Genomic DNA, 26,174 nt, shown 5'->3' with positions numbered 1-26,174 from the left:
GCCGCTCTAGGAAAGACGTAAAGGGCATCTCATTAGTATTTCCTGCTTCGGCTCGGGAGACGCTCTGCACTTTTCATCGCCCGTTTCTGTACCTACAACGCTGGGGAAAGCAAAGGAAGGAGGAGTACCATAGAGATGAGGAGAGCAGAAAGGCGCGCGGCATGGTGGTGGTGGAAGCAAACCCGGCTGCTCTAGGAATCCCCGAAGGAGAACTCGACGCCCGAAGTGAAATCCGGGTCACCGAACTGCATGGTCTCTTCCCCTCGGTCGGCGCGGGAAACGGGGCGGCGGGATCTCGCTAAGTAGCCCCTCCCTCAGGAAAAGAGAGGTCAGTCCGTGACGGAGGAGGGGGATAGGTGGGGGATCGATGGGTGGGGGTGGGGAGAGACTGGCAGTCGGGGGGGGGGGGAGGGAATCGCGGAGAGCTGGAGGGGAGAGGGGCTGCGTGGCGTCAAGGTGAGGTGGGGGGGGTGCAGGTCCCAAAATGGGGTTTAATGCGAGCTCAGGACCATCCTTAATTCTGGGACACAAGAAGTCTGAAGAGGCCTGTTCTTTGGAACTCCCTGCCTATTGAGGTCAAGCAGGCTCCGCCTCACTGTACGCTTTTTCCAGCTCCTGCTAAAAACATTCGTGTTCTCGCAAGCCAAACCCAGATGCTTAAAAACTTGAGGTAGTTTTAATCTGTTTAAGTGCTTTGATTTTTGTATGCTTGAAAGTGAATTTTGTGGATTTTTTAAAAACCGCTTTGAGGTTGGTTTTTTCCCTCCTTCACATTCTTAATGAAATAAATAAGGAAGCAAAATCTTGGAAGTTGGGTTACCCCCTCTGTGTGCATCCCCAAACCGGGTTTCTTTGTGTGTGTGTGTATCCCTGCCTGCTGTGTAAAAAGCGTTATCAGTTGGATTTCTGCCTGCCATGTATCTATTTGTTTACATTTCTTTGTCCCCTTTTCTCAAGGAACATAGGAAGATGTCATATTATACAGAGTCAGACGATTGGCCCATCTTGCTCAGTATTGACTACATGCTGACTGGCAGTGACTCTGCAGGATTTCAGGCAGGGGGTCTCCCCCAACTCTACCTGGAGATGCCAGGGATTGAATTTGGGGCCTTCTGCTTGCAAGTGCAGATGCTCTGCCACTGAGCTGTGGCCCTTCCAGGGTTGTATGGATGATCCTTCTTCCTAACACCACTGTTTATCCTTGCAACATGCATGCAAGTTAGGATTGGCTTGAATGCTAGTTCCTAGGGTTCTGCTTGTGGTCTTCCCCAGAGGCATCTTTGTGGGGGAACATAATGATGGATTTGTTCTGATTCAGCAAGAGGTTTTTCCTTAATGTTACTATGAGAGAATGTCTAATCCAAAGTCACCCAGTGAGCTTCTTTGCAGCTGAGTGATGTTTTGAACCTGGAGATCCAGCCAATTGTAGTCTTAACACCACTGTACCATACTGATATTCCTATGACGGATTCCTCTAGGGGGTGGGTGAGTGAGGGACTTAGCCATGCTACATGTGGCTTAAAAAAAAACAAACAAGTGTTGAATAACCACAAACCTCTAATTGAAACTAATTTACAATTAGTTTTAAAGCGCTGCTCCTACATTTTTCATGTCCCTAAAGTAATGATGAGTGAAAATGAATGAAAACACAGAAATCAGCACCTGCCATCATATACAGTGTATCAGCTTTCCCCATGCTGGTGACCTCCAGATGTCTTGGGCTGAAATGCACATTATGCTGGTTGGGAATGATGGGAGTTGAACAACATATGGAGGGCACCAGGGCTGCTGTACTAATATTGAACATAAATATCTGTTGTGTTGGTCCTTACATAGATGGAACAGCACTGCCCATGCCTTGGAAAGTAGCAGCAGCATTGCAAGGTTCCCAAAGTGTGAAAAAGTAAACACACACACACACACACACACACACATTGGAATGACCCCAAAACAGCCCTCTGAGCACTTAGTACGCCCAAGTAATTGGAGGATGGTAGGAATGGAATGGGGCATACCAGAAGAATGCAGGATAGCAGCCAACCAGTCATGAAAAAGAGCATTCCCAGCCCCAGCATTTAGTTGCACTTCCCTCTTGTTGCCTGTATTTGAAGTTGGAGTGAACAGCTGTTCAAGATGCAAGAGTCCAGTGGAGTGCCATTGAGAAATCCATGCCATTGATCCCTTCCTGTGAACATTGTTTTCAGATGCTTTGCTTCCTCCTTCACACATTAAAGAATGAGAAAAAAACCTTGGGTGACCTTGTTGAGGTGTCTTCCTTGCATACCCCTAGTATTCCAGAGTTGGCATATTGCAAATCCCAAATTATTCTGCATTCAGTGATTCATACTGAAATCATTTGCAAAGAGGCTTGAACAGATCTGGTGTGTTGTGTTTAGTTACCTAAATAATATCTCTTAAGACAAACGTGCTTTTAACAGTTATAGGTAGGTAGCCGTGTTGGTCTGCCATAGTCAAAACAAAATAAAATTAAAAAAAAATTCCTTCCAGTAGCACCTTAGAGACCAACTAAGTTTGTTCTTGGTATGAGCTTTCGTGTGCATGCACACTTCTTCAGATACATTCTTCAGATATGCACACTTCTTCAGAATTACATAACTGCTTTTAACAGTTATGTAATTACACCAAGAATAGAAAATTGCACATCTATACAAGTCAGTATCTAGGTTTTAGGTACCAGACTGTAGAGAATTACAATGCCCTACATACAAATAGAAGCACACTCACACTCCTTTCATTAACAGGAGGCACCAAAATAGACACAGAATCACAGTTACCTCATAACAAAGTATTGTGTGTGTGAATTCTGCTTACAGGCCCACTTCAGGTTTGGGAGTGCCTTAGCAAATATTCTACAAGTAGGTTGAACAATGGTGTGGTTATCTGAGGAACTTCTTTCACTACCCACTTCCTTCCAGCAAATGAATCTGGGGTTGGGGGGAAGAGAATAAGTGTGTGTTTGTATTCATTAGTCCTTTGGAAGAGCTCTCAAATAGACTTGTCACTGAAATTTACCTAAAGAAAAATCAAAGTGAATCTGGAGGATCTTGTTAAGGAGAGTTAGAGGAATTTTGAAACGATTAATTAAATTTTTCAGGTGGGATTCCATTTTTTCTTTCTTTTTAATAACATGTGAGCAGCAGTCCCACCAGGAGCAAGACTGCCTTTGCTGACCTTATTTCCTTCAATGACCTTATTCAAAATCTGAATTTACTATGCATGCTGCACAGCTCAGCTAACATGGAGAAAAACAAGGTACTACCACTCAAGGTTTTGAAGGCAAAGTTAAAACCATTGGCACAAGAGCAGAAACAATTATGAAGATGTGCCCTAAAAAAAATCCTGATGGTACTCAAAGAGTCAATTTTCATATCGTATGTGTGTATGTTACACACACATGTCATGTATTCCTTGGAAGGAATATCTCAGACCTCTTAAATGTGGTAACATATGCGAGAAAGGAAATATCAGTTTGAAATCACATATTCAAAGCATGCACAGTGCACAGACTTGATCCAAGCAAAATTGCTATAAGGAAATTAATGCTACATTAGCAGGCACATTTTAATTTCCTTTCAAAGCCCATGGTACCTCCCTTAAATTATTTCCTTAAGATAAAGATTTGAGTGAGCTAAAAAGTGCACGGTATAAGCCCCCTTCTAAGCCTTGCTATCCTTATTAAAAAGTGGGGTGGGGTGGGGGGAGAAGCACATCGTTCTTATCATTTTGTCATTGATGGAAATTGACTCATTTTGTGTAAAGCTAAGCATGCATATATATATTTTTAAAAATGGTAGTTAAGCAATTTATATTATTTGTTGCTGTGATCAGTTACTTTCCAAGATGATTTTCATTTGGATTGCTTAGGAATATAGGATTGTTTGTTTATACGGGAAACGGAATATTAAGAGTGTTAGGTTTTCAGAGGCAGTAAATTTCCTGAGAGTTGCAGGTCTGCTGATATGGACATGGAATTCACTGTCAGCAGGAGCTCTCCCATTAACTTAAACGGTGAAGAAAGGGATGGGGGATTATATAGCATTCTCCATCACTGAAGTCTCAGTGTGCACATAACTCAGTGTGCACACTGAGGCCCCCAGATTGGGCCAAATATGTTTAATGAATGCTCATTCCTTCTGTATTTACCATTTAGCTTTGTGCAGACAAATTCCTATATGGGGGTTAATCAGACTTCAGAATTTAGTGAAATTACTAATACATTGGTACCTTGGGTTACGTTACCTTCGGGTAACATAATTTCGAGTTACAAACACTGTAAACCCGGAAGTGCATACTTCTGGGTTTCGCCACACGCGCATGTGCAGAAGCACTCTTCGTGCATGCGCAGAAGCTGCGCCTCCAGATACAGACTTTTTGGGTAAGTACGGACCCCCTGGACGAATTAAGTTCATATCCGGAGGGTCCACTGTAGTAGGAACCAGGAACATCAGGTTACTGTCTTCTACAACAGTGCAGTTTTACCTTTGACTAACGAATACAGACCTCATAAAAATAAAAATTCTAAAAATAGAATGCTATTTTTAAATATATATATTTAAAAAAACCTTTGTTTTTGAGCTTGGTGAGTTCTGTGTGGTTTTTCACAGCAGAAGACTCAGATTTAACTTTTGGTGCGCTAGGTTCTGAACTTCTTTGGAAGTTTATTGAGACATTTATCAATGATAATTAAGGGCTTCCTGAGACTAGAAATGCAGTAGATATCTAAAGCTACTTCGGCATCCTGTTAATGCATGTTCAGAAGTCTTCATACTGAATACCATAATAATTCATTCAATAACTTCTGTATATAACATGGTGGAATTCCTTTCAAATATCCCTCTGTTCTAAGTTATGATCACTTATCTTCTGTTGTAAATTAAGAAAAGCATTTTGTACCCTATATTTTGTTTTAAATAGTTTACCGTGTGGTTCGATTTAAATAATGCGGTTTTAAAAATTCATACATTTTCTGTGCAAGAGCTGCTGCAAGTTACAGCGTATTGGATTGCAACTAAATAAAGCCTGTGTACTAACCTTGGAACATATAATATAAAATTGGTAATGCAGATCCACGTGCCATTTGCACCACAGAATTGTATCTGCCTTGGGCTGTGAATTTAATGTACACATGTAAGCACACTGAGCAAAATCATATACCGGTACTTGGAGACAAGGCCACAATCCATTGTAGAGTTGGCTCAGCATCTAGAACTTTCAGAGGCCAGGTTTCCAATTAGTGGGCAAAACTGTTTTTCTATGAGATAAAAAGTAAATGTCCTTGCTATTTGGTTGATAGTCATAAATATTTATGATTGTAGGAAAGTATGAACACAGCGCATGATTTATTGTATCATGTTCTTAATGCTTGACTATTGAAGTCAAAATATTTCCCCCATTTTTTCTTTTATGTAAAAAAAAAAAAAAGGATTTAGTGGAGTATGTTTGAAAACAGGTCTGACCCGAGATTTGAAAAAGAATCAAATTATGAATGTTTGTATACAACACAATTTAATAAATATTATGTAATGTAACTATTTTTTTATCCACCCCAATAATCTCTTATTGATAACAAACTAAGCAGGAAGCAGAAAACTGCTCCATATTACTGCCAAGACAGTGAAATGGAAATTATGAGAATACTGAGAAAAATGTGAAATAAATTAAACATAGTACTCCATTGGCATGTTTAGGAATTTAAAAAACAAAACAACCAACCGTCATCAGTATACTGTCATAACACACTAATTACATTTGGCAATAAGAAGAAAGCAGTTATCTGAAAAGTGAATTCCAACCACCCTTAAGAGACTCATTCCAAAGCACAAGATGAAAATTAGGTCTCACAGATACGTTATTAAACCTCCTTAAAACAAAACGAATATGACCATTTGATACAGCTGAGCCAAAAGCAGTGCTTTGTTTAGAATCATTCAGTCTTGGCCATGTGATTTCAAATGCCTGCGTAAAACCTAGTTTCAGTGGTGGATGCTTTAAACAATTGTAAGATCAGCCTTGCCTTTGTTGTGAAATGACAACTACAGCAAATCAGTGCTGTGAAGATCTATGGGAATAAGAAGTGCAACCTTCTTTAGCTTTAGCCCAGGTGCCACTGTGTGTTCTTACTGCCTTCTGTGTCCTGCCACTACTGACTCCACCTTCCTGTTAGCAGCTGTCCTGCAAATGGAGAGCTGCACTTACAGGAGGGCTGAATGTGTCTTAAAAGTACATGGAAAGCAGTGGTTTAGTCTGTGTGTTTGTGTATCACGGTACAAAGACCACTGACTAAAACTCTGGGAGAAAAATGAACTTAAAATTGATTTTTTTAGTTGGGCAAAATCATAGTAACAGTAGTAGTAGCAGCAGTGATAATAGCTGCTTTTCAGCTGTAAGTAAAATGAAATGTGTTACAAATCCAGTATTTTTGCCAAACTACCATTTCTGGCCTAAGCATTACTGTGGACAGCCATCAATGATGTCTAGCACAGTAAGATGCATCTTGCATGGTACAAAAAGTTGTAGTTATCAGTCCAGTCCTCTGTATCAAGGTAGCTAAAATTCCCAAACCTAGATATTTCCCTTCTATTTCACATAGTTATTTATCCTTTTTACAATATCCAGCAAAGAACCGTAAATTAAATGACTAAAATTCTAAGTAAAAGATTATGTGACTTAAGAAAATGAATATAGTCATGTGATTTCTCCTTCTAGTCTTTCCCCCAAATTTTGATGCAATATGTTCTGAAGTCCTCTTTTCCACTTGTAAAATAGAGATAATTCTTCAATGCCTCACAGGAATACCATGAAAATAATCGGTTAACATTTTCAGGGATTCAAACATGGAAAGTTATATAAACGTTAAGTATTATTAGTTATGCAGAATGGTTAGAGAACCTAAGTCTATATTATTCTTTCAAACGATAGTAGGCACTTAATTGAAGAGTATAGAAATTTAAAATGTAATATGGAATTAATCTTTTCTAAGGTTATTTAAGCTAATGGCATAGTAATGGCAAACTAATTTTACAGTGATTAAGAGATAATATACTTGGGGCTTCTAGTGAGGCTTTGTTGAGGTAATGTACCTATCTTTGATGAGACTGAAGATAGAAAAACACATTGTACAGGAGATTCTCTATTGTGGTTTGGGTTGGAAACCCGTAGAGTGGAGGCAGCCTACAGACAGCCAATGTGGTCCCTTTTAAACAAAGACTGATGAGTTTGTCTTGCACACTGTAGCTTTGATAGAAGTCTTCTTACTTGGCAGCTGAATTCTCCTGCAGTTGTATTCCTCAAAACTCCTCAGGCTCCTTGGCATGGACTCAATACAAATGATTTTGAGAAGTCTTTTAATAGCATGCATGGTAGGAATTACTCTAAGAAATTACAGTGGTACCTCGGGTTACAGACGCTTCACGTTACAGACTCCGCTAACCCAGAAATAGTACCTCGGGTTAAGAACTTTCCTTCAGGATGAGAACAGAAATTGTGGCATGGCAGCAGCAGGAGGCCCCATTAGCTAAAGTCGTACCTCAGGTTAAGAACGGACCTCCAGAACGAATTTAGTTCTTAACCCGAGGTACCACAGTATCATGTTTATAAATAGTCTATCTTTATTACATTGACATCTCTCTTCCATGATGGAACTTGCAGCACACTGGGTTCCCAGGTAATCTCCTGTCCAGCCGCTGACCAGATTTCAGCCTGCTTCTTCAGCACGGGTGTTGCATTGTATACCTTCAGGCCATGTTCAAGGTCTGCCTCCACCAACCTGGTAGGCTCCAGATATTGTAGGACTATAACTCTCATCAGCTGCAGCCAGCACATTGTGAGAGTTGTAGTCCAACAACATGGGGAACACTAGGTTGGTAAAGGGTCTTATAGCCAGAAACTACGTCTTGGATGAAAACCAATGCTTATTTTTCTGGCTGTACCCAATGATCCTCAATACCAGCACTTTTTTTCCTGGAGATGCTCGGCCGCATGAGGAGACATGGCGTGAGCAGTGCCACCCCAGGGCCTGGCTGCCGCTGCCCCCCAGGAGCTGTTCCTGGCCTGATAACAGCTGCTGCTTCCTATCAGCAGCAGCGTGGCTGGCCAGAGTGCACAAGTCCCACTCCCAGTGGAGTGCAAAAGCAGGGCAGCACAGTGTGTGATGTGCTTTCCCTGCCATGCACTGCGCTCTGCTGCTGGCCATGTGCGGCCTGGTCACCTCACTGGCAGCGTTCACGATGGTCGTGGCAGGGTGGGCGCAGAAGCTGCCGGAGCTGCCAAAGTCACCGGAGCCAGTGCGGCAAGAGTCCCAGGTAATAAGAGGATGGGAGGGAGGGAGGTCATCTGGCTTTAAGAGACCCTAAGGGTCATCTAGTCCAATTTCCTGCAATGTGACTGGGGAAGTTGGTGCCATGGCCAGCGCCAAAACAAGCCCACCTTGTGGGACCCCTCCATTGTCTTTCCCAGTTCTGTTTCTGGAATTCTTCTAACGCCAGCCTCTCTTTGTTTTTCAGACTTATGCTCAGTATAGCCGCTTTGCAGAAGGCATGATGAGGCAGTTGTACATGTGATCCAAGTTAAATCGGTGCAATCATTTTTCATAATGAGTACCTTAAGTAGTTACTTTATGCCACTGAGTCAAAAAAGGAAGGCTGAAGAAGCAGCAGAAATTGTTGAATCAACTTCTGATCCTTTCAAACATTGCAAAACTAACACTGAAGATACATGTGGTCAAGAGGATGGAAGTTCAGGCAAAGATTGGCCCGAATGTTGGACACTATTGCAGAAAAATGACTTCTGTCAGAGAAATGAGTGGCTGTTTGTCAATAATAAAAGGTTGGGCTGCAAAGTGTGCCGAGATGTCGGAAGTCTTCCTGTCGAAAAACGGATGGGAATGAAAATTTCAGTAGAGTGGGCCAATTGTAAAATTAGTCATTTTGGAGAGTCTCGCAAACAACAGTTAATGTCTTTAAGAAAAAAGATTTTTGAACACAAGGAAAGTGGAGCTCACAAAGCAGCAGAAAGGATTAAATCTGAGTCTAAAAATGAAAAGTTAGATAAAGTCGTCTTAAACGCAACAAAAGTATTTCGAACCGCTTACAAAGTTGCAAAAAAAAATCAAGCATTTAACAACTTTGAAGATGAAATAAATTTACAGGAACTTAATGGCCTAGACATGGGATATACCTTTCACTCTACAAATGCCTGCATTAATATTTTAAACCATATTGCAGCTGAAATGAGAAAAACCTTAATAAGCAACATAGTGAACTCTAAGAATAAAATGTCCTTAATTATTGATGAATCGACAACAGTGAATAACAGAATAACTTTGATTGTTATTATTCGCGTAGTTCTTCCCAAACATTCGGCTCCAATAAGTCTTTTCCTAGATTTGATTGAGTTACAAGATACAACAGCAAGAGGAATTTTAAGCTCATTAATCAGTCATCTTGAGTGCCTAGGAATCTCTGAAGATTATTTAAACGAGTATTTATTGTCTGTCACTTGTGATGGTGCTGCAGTGTTGTTTGGCGCACGTGGTGGTGTAAAAAGGTTAATAAAAGAAAAATTTCCGAGTGTTATCTTCTGGCGTTGTGCTAACCATCGTCTGGAATTGTCTGTCAGTGACACAGTCAACAAAGTGGTTGGAGTTAATCACTTTAAGAATTTTATGGACAAACTCTATGTGACTTACCATGCTTCACCCGAGAATGCTAGGGAATTGGAGGAATGTGCAGCAACTCTAGAACTTCAGCTTCTGAAAATTGGAAGGATTTTAAGCACTCGCTGGGTTGCTTCTAGCTTTTGCACAGTTTTCGCAGTTTGGCAAGATTATGAAGCACTGGTTTATCACTTTCAGGAGGCAAAAGAAGACAGGAGAAGAAGCAAAACAGATCGCTGTCTTTATGAGGGTCTTTTAAGGACAATAACATCATGTGAATTTGTTCTCGATTTGGGTCTTATGTGTGATGCTCTCCAAGTTCTCAGTGAACTAAGCTTGGATTTACAAGAGCAAAATATTGATTTGTTTACAGCAGACAGGAAGATAAAGAACACAGTTCAACTTTTTGAAGAACGAATTGAGAATCCTGGTCCATACTATAATATTGCTCTTCAAAGTCAGAAGACTATGAAGTTCAAAGGGAGTGAGCTCCACAAAAATGAAAAACTTACCCCTACAATAAGTTCATCTGCTTTCTATGAAAGTCTGAAAGAAACTGTTAGAAAGTGTATACTTGAAGGAGATGATGCTGATTTGCCTGAATGTGCCAAGGTTTTAGATTCCAAATACTGGCCAGAAAATCCTGGAAAGCAATTAACCTTTGGTGAAACTGAAATTAGAAAACTATCACAAAAGTTTCGCTTAAATGAAAAGGAAACCATTTGTGGCTTTCATGAATATCTTGAAGAAAATGAAGTCCCGGACAAATTACTTCCTCTAATGCACGCTTTAAGCACAATTGCAATATCTTCAACGGAATGTGAAAGAGGACTATCTCAGATGAATCTTACAGTAACTTCATCAAGATCATCTCTGGTTATTCGGACAGTTTCTTCTCTGATGTTCATCAGGATGGTAGGACCTCCTCTTACTCAGTTCAATCCTACCAAATATGTTGAATCATGGCTGCTACAAGGACATCATAATGCAGTTGATACAAAAAGCAGGAAGCGATCTAGAGAAGACGAGGGTACATCGGAGGATGTATCAAAAGTGTGGCACTTACTCTAACAACTTCATGGTGAGTACCGGCACCGTTTTTTCTCAAAAAACAAACAAAAAAACCCACTGATAAAAACCATCATTGCTAATGATTTTCTGTGTCTGCTTTTTTCTAGTTTGGTGACATGATTTAGTTCAATTTCATCACCTGTAACAATTCATACATTTTACAACTTATTCCACAAAATCGACACTTCAGATTTCCTCTCCCTCTTTTTATTTAAGTCCTGTTTGCCTTTCTGTCATCAGAAACAGTAGCAATGTTCATTACAGAGGTGGGTCCTGCTTGGAAATGTTTTAGAGTTACACTCTATGTATTAAATTTATGATAACCTGTTTGTTTGGTTTTTTTTTTTTAAAAAAAAAAAAAAAGCTCTCAAAATGAAGTCTTCAATTAACGCCAGCAGAGTTGACGTAGGAATAGGTCATGATGGAAACCAGGGATGTGAAACCTGTGGACCTCCTGAGTTGGTGGACTCCGATTTCTGAGTCCTAGCCAGCTTGGCTGAAGTCGTCCAGCATCTGGAGGGCCAGAGGTTCTCTATCCCTGTGTAACTGTGCTCCTTAGGAGGAAAGGAAGCTAGCTTGTAGTGTCAGATCAGTGGTCCATCTAGCTCACCATTGCCTACACTGACTGGCAGCAGCTTTCCAGGGTTTTAGACAGGGAACATTCCCAGCGCTACCTGGAGATGTTGGGGAATTGAAGCTGCGACCTGAATGCAAAGCAGGTGCTCTACCACGGAGCTACAGCCCTTTCCCTTACCCCTCTAAGCAGTGTGCCCAGACCCCACAAAAAGTTTCAGCAAGAGAATGTAACCCACAAGAGATGTGGTATTGATTGGCAGCTGGAGATGCATTTTACACTGTGATGAGTGCCTAACAGATTATCAGCATGCCTCACTGATGTAAATGGCCTTGGGAACTAAGGCACTTGGATAATAAGACGTTTGAATCAATTGGAATATTACTTACTGAGAGGTTCACTAATAAGCTGCTGCATTCACAGCCAACACAATTAAGGGATTTCAGTAGTCAAACTTCTTACAATAGAAATTTTAGCCCATTATTTCCCTTTTCTGCCTAAGCTTTGGATCCTGAAGATATGCAAGGCCAGCATACATTAAGCAACAGAATGTGTGTGACCTTCCATTATGAAAATGCTGTTTGTTTTCTGCTAATTATGCTTTAAAAATAAGATAGAGTGGGAGTGAGATGGCAATGACATTGGATTGGCATAAATTAGTTTATTACAGTAGAATAGTGGGCGAAGGGGGGGAATGACACCCTAGAGATTACTGGAACTCATACATTTCTGCTGCCAAAGTTTACAGGCCTGTAAATTTAAATGTAGAATTTTTGTAGGCAGAATGCATTGACAAATATGCCTAATGGTAATACATCTAGTTCTGAGCCTCAGAACAGGTCAATAATAATGCTTATATTGATAGCAGCAATGTAGGAGATGTTATTTGGTATTAAAGCTAAAATCCATGTTATCCCCTTAATCATAATTACATTAATATTGACAGGCCCTTGACAATACCCACTTTACTATTGATAGATTTCTGTCAATAATGCATTTCTAAATAAAATATATTCATTCATAATTTGTACAATACTCAGTAAGCAATGCTAAAGTATATCAGGAGAAATACCTATTTTATTGGTGATATACAGCAAATGGTTTTCTTGCAGTGCATGTTTTGCAAGAGGGATTCCTGAATTTAGTTAAATAAAAACGAGCAATATATTACGTTATTTAAAAGAGCTGTTGGACAGATATAAAAAGATGACATGCGGTTTACTTCTGGAAAGGAAAGCAGTGTGACATTACAAGAAAAAGCTGGTCAGAAACATCTCAAATAAATTTAAAACCTCGACCACGTCATCTTTAAAACATTATTATTTTAAAGTATATACACTGATATTTGGTAATATTTCTCCCCCCACAAGAATTCTTATTTGCCTTGCTTGATCACACTCTTCACAGAGCATTGCTATGGGTAATATTTTTAAAGGTTTCCATTTGGAGCCTTATAGTTATAAGTGTTTTGACTAAAACGGTGGAAAGGAGTTTCTAGAGGCTTTGTACTTTCATAGAATAATATCTCTGAGCTTCATAGGACATAATATAATTAAAAGTGGTGTGGTGCTGTTTGTAAGAGTGTGAGTTGTGGGTCAGGAAGTTGCTGATTCAAATCTCATCTCTGCCACAAACTCTCTGGGACTAGCTGACCTTAAGCAAGCCTCTCTATTATCTTAGCCTCAAGCCCATGGCAGTGGAGGAGATATACTGACTGTATCTAACTTTTCGCTATCTCCTCTTTAAGCCCTGAGATGTTCTAGGACAATGAGTTTCTAAACTTGCTTTACCCAGGAATGTACATTCCTGCCAAGGAATGTATTACAGGGCAGATTTGGGAGGAGGTTCCAAGTCTTACGCTCTGTTCTTTGGTGTGCCAGCCAATTTGTTTATCTTATTTAAAGCATGTTTATGCCACTTTTCATCCAAAAAGCTTCCAAAACAGTTTAAAAAAATACAATTACATAAGTGTTGTGGGGTTTTCTTTTAAGACCACTAAAACTCTTGAGCTTGTTAAAAGGTCTAGTGATGGCTGACCAACTGATTTTAAGAGAAATTTCTCTATTGTGACTGATCTTCTCTGGGGGGATGCCTGGAACACAGCTAGACAACCCCCTTTCTAGAAGCATTCAGTACAGTAGGCCTGCAACATAGGTGGGGGTTACATTCTAGGGATCGCACCTAAAGCCAACATTGTGTATAGTCAAAACCCATTGGGTTCAATGGCAGGTGGGATTGCCACAATTGTTTTTCCTGGAACTCCACCCCTTTTCTGCACCCTTTCTTTAAAAAAAAAAATTTGCCATGAGCATAAAGATGAATGCACACAAGTTGTGGGCTTATTGTATATAGTCTCTGTATACTTCACAGTAGCAACTCACTTAAAGATTAAATAAACAGTATTGATAAACAGAACCAGGGAGGTATATTTGCATAGACAAAATGTTTCCGTCATGCCTCCTCTAGGAAATCTTAGATTTGAGTTAGAGGTTGCTCCTTTTCTCTGGTCATATTCCCTTTTTACTATATTTCCCCTTCCCTCTTTAAAACCTATTTTATTACATAATCTTTATTTTGAGAGGTTGCACAGAATCTCCATTGTATTATGGAAAATTAGCCACACCTAGAGAACTATAGCATATTTATAGCAAAAGCAATTGTATAACCATAAAGCATGTTAGTTTTAGAAATGATATGCAATGTGTTGTTTGAGTTAGGGATATAGTTACATAACAATTTTCACATCTGTTTACTGTTTTTAATAATCTGTAGCCTTGTCACATATATTGGCAGCCATTGTGTCATGGGCGTCCGCAGAAATAAATGTGGCGGCGCAAGGTCTATGACTTGTAACTACAAATTTTTGAATGGAATATTCTCAATCTTCATATGACTGAACCCCACACATCATTATATGGTGCTGAAGAGAAGCAACAAGATACCATGGTGGTGCATTGTATGGTTTGGGATTACACATTTCAAAACTAACTGCTAACAAATTGCTTTATTTGTCCATTTAACAATAACAGCGTTAAGGCAGGAGAAAGACACACAGCTTCAAATTTTCCATTGAACAACAATACTGTAGGATTCTAAACCAAATTAAAAACCCCTAAGTCTGAATTTCACACCTTTTACACAGAATCTGCCTTGGCTGTAGTGAACAACAAACATAAGGTCTGAAACTAGTCAGACTTTTTTTTTTTTTTTTTGTTAATGCTTGCCTGTCCATAACATAAAGGAAAATATAATACAAAGTGGATCATCGTTCAAACAAAAACTGGAGCCTCTGAGAGTCTTGGGCAAAACAATCAATCATTTCTTTTATAAATTTCTCCTTGGGATAGGTCTTCAACTTTTCTCCATGGTCACTCCACAAACACAAGCCAGACGATCGATCTTCACTCATTGTCGTACATAGCCATTTCTTCACCCTGCACAGAGTGCTAAAGGATCAGTCATAACTGCATGTTATAACTGGAAGGGAAAGTGCTGTATGGATGGCCATTTAAATAGCAAGGAATGGTTTAGTATGGTTCATGTTGAGACTCATGTTGCATATTTCAAACAATGATTCATCCCCAACGTTTTCAGTTTGTAAAGATCCTGAAGGAAACTGACATGGGCTTTAAAGTATTTTTCCCCCAAATGCTGTACACCTGCGATCAAAGTCGTTTTAGCAAACCGTAAGCAGGTTAGTTCACTGTTATTGGTGAAGCTCATCATGATGGGTTATGCAGTGCAACCTAGTGACAGAAAAGTGTCCCAATACCTCAGGTAATAAGCGGATCCAGGTAGGAAATGTAGATAGACCAACTGTAGATCTCTGTGGATTGGTTGGGTTATCGGCACAGTTTTGCTGTTGTTTTGCTTCTCTAGGTGTTTTAAGTTCTACATCAACTTCATCTGCAAGTTTCTTGCACTTCTCTATCGTTGTGCTAAAGCTTCCTTGTGTTTCCAGCAACACTTGTATATATGCTTTCATTTCCATTACATCTATCTTTATAGAGCTCGGGGAACTGTCTGTATGAAAGAATAAATGAAAGAATGTTCGTTTATGATCACAAGACTGAAAATAAAAGTCTGTGTTTGTGATCCACACAGCAACTGGAATGAAGTTGTCTTGATGTTACATGATGTTGTGAGTTGCAGGACCATGCTTGTGTAAGTTTGTGCAGATACACTCTTGTATCTTGGAGTAAATCATGCTTCACACAACATTGGTATGTTGGGTATTAGATTTTGTCTTTGGATGCTCTCACAGAAAAAGGGTTAGCTTCAATTGTGCCCGCTATATTACAGACATAACTTAACAGTGTTTAGATCATTTACAGTGAGATTGACTCTATGGGATGTGCAGTGGACAAGGGTTGCCTAAGGATAACTTGCCCTGCTTGAGCTCCACCTTCTTTTCCTGCCGTGGTTGAACAGCCCTTGTATGCTCGTCCAAGTAATTTATAGCAATCTACTCCAAAAATCAAAACAAGCAGATAAAATTGTGTTAGCCATGCCTGATGGTCTGAGATTGAAGTGAACCCAAGGAATTCCCCATGAATAGATTCATTGTTTCCCCATTGTCAGATTTTAGACTGTAACCTCCTTAAGCCAGGGACTTCCTCTCTTGTACTCTGTAACATGCTGTGCATAGTGATGGTGCACCGTGAATACCGGTAATTGGAGCAGTAAATTTAATCTTACCAGTTCAAACATTTATATAAGTTAAGTGCACTGATCTGCCACATGTGGACCTAGCACCGTTTCTGGGAGAAGTCTTGAATCTGTGAGCCATCTTCACATTTCATAAAAGCAATTGACTGGTTCCATTCCATTTAAGACCATGGAGAAATTAATGAGACTGATTGCCAACTGACAGGAGAAGGTTGTGCTTGTATAGAATGGGAAAATAGGAGGCCACTGCCTAAAACTTACAGCCTCTAGCCCAGGCATCCCCAAACTCGGCCCTCCAGTTGTTTTGGGACTACAACTCCCATCATCCCTAGCTAACAGGACCAGTGGTCAGGGATGTAGGAATTGTAGTCCCAAAACATCTGGAGGGCCGAGTTTGGGGATGCCTGCTCTAGACAGTGCTGAAAGCCTGAGACCAAGGTCACCAGCTGCCCATCACCAGATGAAAAATAAATACACCACCTCAACTGACACAGGCTTGAACCATCATGAAATCAGTAGAGTGCAGAACTCTGTCCAGATTTCAAAGAATCTATTCCAGTGTTTAGCACAATACAACCTAGAAGTTCTGCCATAGATCCCTTGGTCCTCATTGTATGTTGCAGAAAACCCTGGGATTTCCAACAGCACCAGCAAGCATTCCTCCAACTCACTTGCAAAAGGACATTCCCATCATTATCCCATTGTCCCTCGCAGTGCTTAGCTGCAGGGGATCTTGGAGCTTGAACACAGGTCATGCTGGCTGATGGTGGCATCCAGCAGATCTGGCTGGTGCTCTGTATGCTCCCTGCAAAAAAACACAAGCAACGCCTGATGCTTGCTTGCAAGGAAGCAGCTTTCATCTGAATGTAGGTTTTAGTTTGAGGGAAGCTAAAATTCTCTCTAAAGTTTGTCACAGTCTCTGCTACACTGTTATGTATATTAATTTGATACGCTTACATTCTCCCATGCATGCTTTTCATTCATATTCTTCCTCATAATTTTGTATGGCAAGTGCTTATGTGGCAAGGATTTCTTCATTATCTTACCCATATGTCTACTTAATATACCCAACTTCCACATTTTAGGCATGTTAACCATTTTAACTGCAATACAGTTCTCTCCCCCCAAAGAACTTCCTCTTAATTTTCATATTTGATCATTACTTCAAACATAGGAAGTGCTATGATTTTCTTAGGGAACATTTGCACCTATGAAATGGCCTTTTAAAAAAAGTTTGGAATAAGCTTTTGCCTTTTCCCTAAAACCAAATACTTATCTTTCTGGGTAAGAGTGGAGGGTTGAGAGAAAAATACTAAAAAATAAAATAGTAATTGGTGTTTGTGTGTTCAGTCTATTGCACTATGCTTCACATTTAATTATAAATTTAACTGTTGATTGCACATTCTAAGCTTCAATTGAAAGATTAATACCAACCATATAGGGTGAAAATTATATGAGCATAACTGTTGCTGAGTATGTATATACAGTGTTTGTTCTTGGAGAATTAATAGGAGAGGGTAGCAAACTCAGGTTTCAAACCTCTGCTTGTCATTGAATGACCTTGGGGTAAGTTGCCACTTTCCCAGCTTTGAATTCTTGGGTGATCTAGTTCCACAAAGTTGTTATCAACATGAAACACTTCCTCTAAAGCCTAATTGTAATTGAAATTAATATGATGATGATGATCATAATAATAATATATATTTTTAAATCTCTTCTTTTATCATAGAAAGCTACATGTTGACAATGGCATCTGGTGATGACAATGGCAAGAAAGTGACTCCTGTGCTCAGAGTAAGTCAGCTTGATGCCCTTGAACTGAACAAAGCATTGGAACAGCTGGTTTGGTCCCAGTTTACTCGCTGTTTTCAGGGATTTAAACCCGGATTGTTGGCTCGCTTTGAACCAGAGCTTAAAGCCGCCTTGTGGCTTTTTTTGTGGAGATTCACCGTCTACTCCAAGAATGCAACTGTGGGGCAAGCTATTCTGAACATTCAGTACAAGAACGACTTATCCCAGATGCAGAAATACCAGGCGTTGAGCAAGCAACAGAAATATTGGTATCTTATCTGCACCGTCGGTGGGAAATGGCTGGAAGAAAGGTGTTACGGTTTATTTAGCAATCGTCCATTGGAGTCATTCAGGAAGACAAAGTACTTTATTAACATAGTGTTTGGGCTCCTCAGGCTTTGTGAATTGCTGAACTTCCTCGCTTTTCTTCAGAAGGGAAAGTTTGCTACACTCACTGAACGTATTTTACGAATCAGGTCAGTGTTCTGCCAGCCACAGAGTGTCCGTCAGATTGGATTTGAATACACAAACAGGGAACTCCTGTGGCATGGGTTTGCTGAATTTCTAATTTTTCTTTTACCACTTATTAACATGCAAAAGCTCAAACTCAAAGTCTCTTCTTGGTCTCTACCTATTTCAGGGGGTACCAGAAATGAAAATAATTCAGCAACATGTTGCAAGGAATGTTCTCTGTGTGGAGAGTGGCCCACTCTGCCTCACACCATTGGCTGTTCACATGTTTTTTGTTACTATTGTATTAAAAGCAACTACTTATTTGATTTGTATTTTACTTGTCCTAAATGTGGCACAGAGGTGCAAGATCTGCAGCCATTAAAGTATAAGTTAGAAATGAAAGAGGTAGATACACATTAAGCTTGTTTAGGCTTTCCTCAAATCCATAATTATGTATAACTTGTGGATTCTATGGGACTATTCTATCCTGATAGTTAAATTTAGCCTACAGTAATTTTAACCTTTCTGTAATACTGGAATTCTCATATTCTGTGCTACTTTGTAGGTTTTGTTACTTTACTGTAAAATGATCAACAGCTATAACAAGATTGTGGTTTTCAAAGAATTGCAAACTCAATAGAACTGTAAATAAAGAACAAAATAGTGATTAAACTCTGTCCATTTTATTTATATCATCATAAGTCAGTGCATTCAAAGAAAACATTTTTTTAAGGTAACTGAATCAGTCGGTAGAACATGAGCCTCTTAATCTCAGGGTCGTTGGTTGAAGCCCCACATTGGGCAAAAGATTCCTGCATTGCAGGGGTTGGACTTGATGACCCTCGTGGTCCCTCCAGCTCTGCAGTTCTATCATACATAAGTTAAGGTTACAAGACGTCCCCATTTCCCGGGGACAGTCCCTGGATTTACAAATCAGTCCCCATACAAAATCCATTGAAGTTGAAAAGTGTCCCCGGATTCATTGAAAAAAATCTGGTAACCTTAAAATAAATGCAGCCACTTGTAATAGGTTACATGTCATATAACCACATGAGTGCTAAGAAAAGGAGAGAAGAGATGGCATCATTAAAAGCTGCCACAAACTGTGGGAAGCTATTTCGCACTATTGTTTCTCAAGTAGTGCTGGACCCATTCAGTTTTATATACAGTTCAACCACACTGGGTTGTATTCTGTGAATGGTATGGGAGTAGACCAATAAAAGTAATAATAAAGACCTAACAGTTTTATTAATTTCAGTGAGTCTACTCTGAGTATGATTTAGTTGCATAGAGACAACTGCACCTGCAAATTATTATTATTATTATTATCATTATTATTATTATTATACCACCCTATACCCAGGGGTCTCAGGATGGTTCACAGAATAAAATCATGCCTGCAAGTGCTCCAATTGGAGAACAGCCTTTACCAAAGGTGTCATGGGCTTTGAAGACACTCAAACTCAGGATGAAAGGGAGAAATGTGCTAATAGGAAGGTACACTTGGCAAATCAACACCATGATTAACTCCCGCCCAGAAACCAATGTCCCCACTGTGGAAGGAAGTGTGGATCTAGAACAGTGTTTCCCAACCTTGGGCCTCCAGCTGTTTTCGGACTACAATTCCCACCATCCCTGACCACTGGTCTTGCTAGCTAGGGGTGATGGGAGTTGTAGTCCAAAAACAGCTGGAGGCCCAAGGTTGGGAAACACTGATCTAGAAGGCCTCCACAGTCACTTACGGATTCATTGTTAAAACCATGTTTATGGAAGACAAATCTTATTTGGCTGTGAGTTGTTGCCCAAGAAGAAGAAGAAGGGGGGAAAAAACACCACAAAATACCTAATAAAAATAAAAAACAACCCAATAGCACCCCCCCCCAAAAAAAACAACACATTTTTAAAGGGCATAGGATGTAAATCGAATCAACCAAATTAGGCTTGACTTGCAAATACTTTGGGGCCAATTCACAAACCTTATTGTGATTGCATCCTCCAGTGCTGTTATGCCTCCAATAGGTTCAGAGACTTTACTGAACTTTCCAAGAACTGCTTGGAACACCGAAGCTGTGGTTTGCCTGCCAGTTGCAGCATCTGGGCTTGACGAGGCAGGTGACCCTCACCTGTTCCCAGCCTCCTCCAGCTGAGGAATCACTCAGCTCCTCCAGCTAACAAGCACCACCTGGCCAGCTAATGAGCTGGGCTGTGGGGCCTCACCTGCCTCAGCCTCCTAGAACATTCCTCCCACTGCTTCTTAGGCCTCAGCCTGCCGTATTTGGGGAGACATGGCTCCCTCTGGCTCTGGTGATGGGCCCTGCTGCTCTGGTTCCTGCACACTGACCACCATTCTCCATCACCCTGTGAGTACTTTCTATGCCAGCCTCTCCTCCATCCCCAGCTTGCTGTGTGTCCCAGTAACAGCAACACCCCCACGCCAGATTCCTCTTCCTCCTTCCTGTTGTACCAGGCCAATCCAGCAAAGTGACACTTGCCATATTTCTGAAGAGAGCGGCTAACTGCCGGCCACTCGGTTGATACTTGTGCACTGGAGCAGAAAGGCTAGGAAGTGGATATATTGCTTCTGGCCCTTTCCCTTGCTGTTACTGCCGATGTGGTTTTCTGTTTGGGGGTGGGGGAATCAAGTAAAAGTATAATTCCAAAGTACAAGAAGAAAAGGGTTTATTAGAAAGATAACTATCGCCTCAGAACTCTGCACTTGTACACACTCCTCGCAACTGAAGCCAAGCTAATTTCCCCCAAAGCAATTGCCAAATGAGGGCTAGAGTTACAGTTCGCATGCTGACAGGAATCCATGGGGGGTTGATATTAAGCACACTGAGGGTAATTAAGTTGTTGTAATCATTAGTTTAGCAGTCAGTTTGGCACAGGGCTACGGTCTCCCCACCTTAGCCACAAGCAAGAACATCAGATAATTTCCGCTCCTATTTAAAAGTTGTTCCGTCGTCTTTAGAGGGAATGCCGTTGTTTTAACTCTTAAAAGAGTTTTGATACTGCGAGGCAATTTCTTGGCTACGATGAGAATATTTGTAAATTTCAGCTAACATGGCCACCCTGTAGCCATGCCTATTCTACAGCCAAGCCCCATTGACTTCAGTGGAGGTTTTGGGTAAGAGTGTCTCCTATGCATCACTGCATGGGAAATAGGATGGGGGAGGAGTCTGTTTCCAATTTGTATTCCTGGGACTCTAGGAAGCTTTTGGACCTTTGATTTATCTTTTTGAAGACTTGCTGAGAAATGTAATTTTATCCTTGAAAAATGCTTTAGCTTCCCACCTCCCCCCTCACCTTTTCCAGGAGGAGAAAAAAGAAAACATTCTGGAACTCAAAATAGGAATGCAGATGTGTTTTCTGCTTTGAACTGGAACTGCTACGCCTGCCCCCCTTTCATGCCATCCCTCCCCCTCCGCCCCACTTAACTGGATGGATGAAATTTTTTAATGTCGTTATAAGAGTAATGGGTCTGTTTGGGTGTTTGGTAGCAGATAGTATTCTACTTGTGATTGTCTTTGCAGTAATTCATTGCTTTGAATTTGGAATTCTATTTTACATCTCTGGCGGTTTAAAGTGGGGTTTTTTTTTCTTTTTTTTTAATAAACACCAAACTTCACCTCATAAAAATTCATTACATAAGGGCATAAACAAGTATTTTTCCTTCCAGTCATTGGCAGTAAGTGATTCATCAGTTTTCCACAGAAAACCAATTTCATTGCAGATGTTCTGTAATTTCCACTCTTCTTGAGTTGTAGAATCATATCAACCAATCCCAATGTAGGCTATATAGAGTGTTTGAAGGAGTGTGTGTGCGCACACACACACACACACACACACACACGCTTAATCTTTTTAATAGGATTGACTATCATTTGCTGTCTCATCAGTTTTTCAAAATAACCATAAAGTAATCAGTCTGCCATTCTTTCCTTTGGGATACAGGCTATCATTTTCCTCTGTGCTCTGCCCTGTTGAAAGAGTGCAGTTAATAACTGGCAGAAAAGCAAAGGAATTGGGGTCCACACACTGTGCTTAAAACATCCTTCGCTAACCGGGTGCTCTCCACATGATTTGGACAACAGCTTTTGCCAGCCCAAGCCAGCCTGGTGACAAAGGTTATCACCCCCCAGAAAGTGACTTAATTGTGCAGAGGGCAAAACACAACCAGTTGATATTAATCTGGGTGCTTTTATATCACAGCCTAAAGGACTTGTGCCTAGATGTGCACATGCATCCCTTTTTCTAGAGTGTGAAATTGTACAGGGATAGTGTCGTGAGTATCTTGGGTAGTAGGCAGCAAAATGATCCGATTAGTGGAAGGACTTCTGCCTACGCAACAGAGCTTCCTCTCTTACCCCCAAGGACCCGCCCCCATGCCCTCCACAAGTCTGCTCCAGAGGATTGGGGGAAATCCCAAAGCAGGGAGAGTAGAGGGAGATGAAGTTTCATTGTGTGGGTGGAAGTCCTTATGCTCAGTCGGTAAAGGATGAGACTCTTAATTTCAAGCCCCACGTTGGGCAAAAGGTTCCTGCATTGTAGGAGGTTGGACTAGATGACTCTTGTGGTCCTTTCCAACTGTAAAATTCTATGATTCTATGACTTAGTTGGCTACAACCTGCTGATTTTCATGTATACCAGTTCTTACAGCCGCTCCCCATTGTTGCCAAACTAGGAATCTTCTATATATGATGAAGGGCTGGACCAAATACATACTTCCCTGCATGAAATAGTTACAGTCGTACCTTGACAGTCGAACGGAATCCATTCTGGAAGTCCATTCGACTTCCAAAACATTCGGAAACCAAAGTGCAGCTTCTAGTTGGCTGCAGGAAGCTCCTGCAGCCAATCGGAAGCCCCGGAAGCCCTGTCGGACGTTTGGCTTCCAAAAATAGTTCACAAACCGGTACAGTTGCTTCCAGGTTTGTGGCGTTCGGAAGCCAAAATGTTCGGGAACTAAGCTGTTTGAAAGCCAAGGTACAACTGTACTGCATTGATCCCTGTCCCACCACAGAGAAGATTCCTTGTTGACTTTCATCTTGACAGGTTTGGCATACTGTTGCAAGGTGCAGATGACATTCAGGGAAATGAAGCTGGAAGATAGGTTGAGATGGTGGTGTTCTTATCCCTAGAAAATTAGTAACTTGAGTGTGCAAGGAGGTAAGTGAGGGCTTGGTCCTTGAAGGCTCGGTACTTAGTATCCATTGCACTTCCTTTGTGTGTTGAGAGTAAATTTATTCTGCCACGGTCCGCACAGCTGGATCACAGCTATTTCTGCTGAACATACCCTTATGAGAAGAGCCTGGGTTTAATTTGCACTTTAAAACATTAATTTTTACTTGCAGATGTTAATGGAAATTCATTAGCCTAAATGTGACTTTATTGAATGCCTTGAGGACTAGACCAACTGAGATTGAATGTGCAAATTTGGTGCAGGACAATTAGGATTCAAAACAGCAGCCAGTCAAGAAGGGATTAAGGAAGATGGGGGGGGGGGCAAGGCAGCGGATATGGTGTCTAATGACATATCGTATAAAGTTATTTATTTATTTATTTGCTTGCTTGCTTGTTTGCTTATTCCAGGAAGTTTCAAAAATCAATTTTTATAAAACACACACGCACGCACACAGATCAATTAAAAAAAAAACACACAGTGAAAGCCGACACATTTTTACCAATGTTAACATTTGGCAAAATGCTAAAATAAAAATTGCACGCAGCTTTATTCCAAACAAAGAGCATGGCACCCAATAACCCAGAATGTCACGGGGACTACACCTACAAAGGATCTCTCTGTACACCCACATAACAGGAGTAACACGTTTAGGTCAGGGGACTCAAAAACTGCTCCGTCAGACTGGCAGCAATGAGATCATGTCATGTACATAGGTCAAATGCTACCCTAAAACAATCCCCCCCCCCAAAAAAAACATACACATTTTATATCTAGTGATATAAAGTTTATATTAAAAGTCAAGACATCTGGGGAAAGGGGCAGAACCTCTGGTGAAAAGGAGGCAGGGCACCTGTCACTTTTTATGACATAGAGGTAGTATAATATTCTTCTAATTGATCAGATTAATAATACTAATAATCAGAGCAGTGTATTCCCTTCCCTAAAAAAATCTAGTGCTCGTGTGTGTTTCCATTTTAGGCAGAGATAAGTTCTCTTTTTCTCACCCATAATCCTTCCCCCAATCTATTACTGTTGTTGTCCAAGACGGTCCCTCCCCTATGTTTTGATTTTTTGTTTTAGCTCCTTTAGTGTTTTCTGATGGCTTCATGTATTTTGCTGTGGGAAAAGGATAAATAAGAAGGGACACAACAGAGACTAATAAAATTATGAATCGAAAACCAAGAGATCTCATAATACTAGAAGTCTGGCTCACCCACTGAAATGTATTGGTAGTAGGTTCAGAACTGACAAAAGGAAGCTCTATTGTACATGGCGTGTCAGTATTTCAATAAATCTATAAGTAACATATTTATGTAACTCTATGCCACAAGGTTAAAGATGGCAATGAGCTATAAAAAGGGATTAGACAAATTTATGGAAGATTATAAAGCTATCACTAACCATTAGCCATCTGAAGAGGAGCTTCAACGTTCAGAAGCAGACTATCTCTGAATACCAATTGCTTGCAGACAAACAACTGCCTTCATGTTGCCATCATGCTTTGCTTCTGGACTTCTCACATATTTTAAGGACGAATTTTTAGTTTTACCTTTATCAACAGGCATTTCATGTGATCTCATCCAGAATTAAAATGGGCTGTTGCATTCTGGTTGTTATTCGTTATTACTGTTGTTCATTCTGAAAGTTTTAACTATCAACTCATGTTATTCTTGTTGTTTGATGATTATTGCATAATTTTTATTTATCTTTTAATTACTGCTACTGCATAAGAGGAATTGAGGCAGCTTAAAAGTTGGCAAGATGACCCCCCTCATCCAGCCTGGTTGAGATTGTGGGAGTGGATTGTCCTTCAACATACCATTGCTCACATTTTACAGCAAGGAACTGCCTGTTGAACTCTTTGCAATGTGCTTTTGTTGTATGTAAATGTCTGAAAACATGTGGAATGAAAGCTATTCTGATGGTAGAGTGACAGCCGGCACTTTTCCATTTCTGTTCCCCCAGCATACACTTGAACTAGTGACCTAGAAGTGCAAGGATAACCCCTAAGTAATTTTAAGGCTTGCTTTGAATCAGAGATTGGAACATCTTACTAATTACCCTTATCTAAATGCTTTTATCTACTTTCCCTAACATCTCTTCAGATTCATTGCAGTGCTGAATAATTACCTGATGGCCTTGCTCTGCCATTTTTTATGTCAGGCAAAAACTGCCTTTAGTCTCTGCAGGCGTGCAAGTGGCAGTCGAGCTCCATTTGTTCAGGCCAGCAGTTGAGTGAACAACTGGAGGCACAAGAAAGCTTTAGCTTGACAACCCTCAGATTCCTACCTGGGGGGAGAGGGAACTTTAGAAGAATCACTAGACATTTCACATGATCTCACTCTGCCCATTTTTTTCCTAGTTATGTTGCACTTGCACACTTTCAAATATCCCACAAAGCCTCCTACCCACATGGGAATCCGGCCTAGCCAGCTTTCTAAAGCTCCTCTTTCTTTCTCTTTCTCTTTCTCTACTTCCGTTCCTGAATGTGAGCCGAGCATCCTTAGCACAACTGAAGCTGTGTACAGGCAACAGCTTTGCAGATGTTTGAAAGAGGCTGTAATTGCCCACAGACAAGGCTGCCAACCCAATCCTTATAAAGCAGTATTCTATGCACATTCAGGCTCACCTCTGTGGCGCACAACTTCTGGCCACATCATAGCCCACTCCGACTCCCCTCGCACAACAGATCCACATGCACCTTCTGTCTGCAGCCTCCCCTGAAGTTACACATGCTCGTTTTTTGAAAAATTCCACCA

At 40.6% G+C, this 26,174-nt stretch overlaps 1 protein-coding gene across 2 annotated transcripts; it reads left to right on the top strand.

Annotated features, from left to right (window-relative positions):
- Positions 1-50: 50 nt before the first annotated feature.
- On the top strand, positions 51-18,902 carry PEX2 (peroxisomal biogenesis factor 2). Of its 2 annotated transcripts, XM_033155463.1 has the most exons (3): positions 51-328; positions 8,523-10,754; positions 17,716-17,867. In XM_033155463.1, the coding sequence occupies exon 2, from the start codon at positions 8,612-8,614 to the stop codon at positions 10,742-10,744; it is 2,133 nt and encodes a 710-aa protein (XP_033011354.1). In that variant the 5' UTR covers positions 51-328; positions 8,523-8,611; the 3' UTR covers positions 10,745-10,754; positions 17,716-17,867. The 2 variants fall into 2 exon arrangements, with proteins under 2 accessions (XP_033011354.1, XP_033011355.1); XM_033155464.1 differs by lacking the exon at positions 8,523-10,754 and having other exon boundaries at positions 87-328; positions 17,716-18,902.
- The last annotated feature ends 7,272 nt before the right edge of the window (positions 18,903-26,174 follow it).

This window comes from Lacerta agilis, chromosome 7, assembly GCF_009819535.1.
Source record: "Lacerta agilis isolate rLacAgi1 chromosome 7, rLacAgi1.pri, whole genome shotgun sequence".
Lineage (NCBI taxonomy): Eukaryota > Metazoa > Chordata > Lepidosauria > Squamata > Lacertidae > Lacerta > Lacerta agilis.
This window is presented reverse-complemented; position numbering and strand designations above follow the sequence as displayed.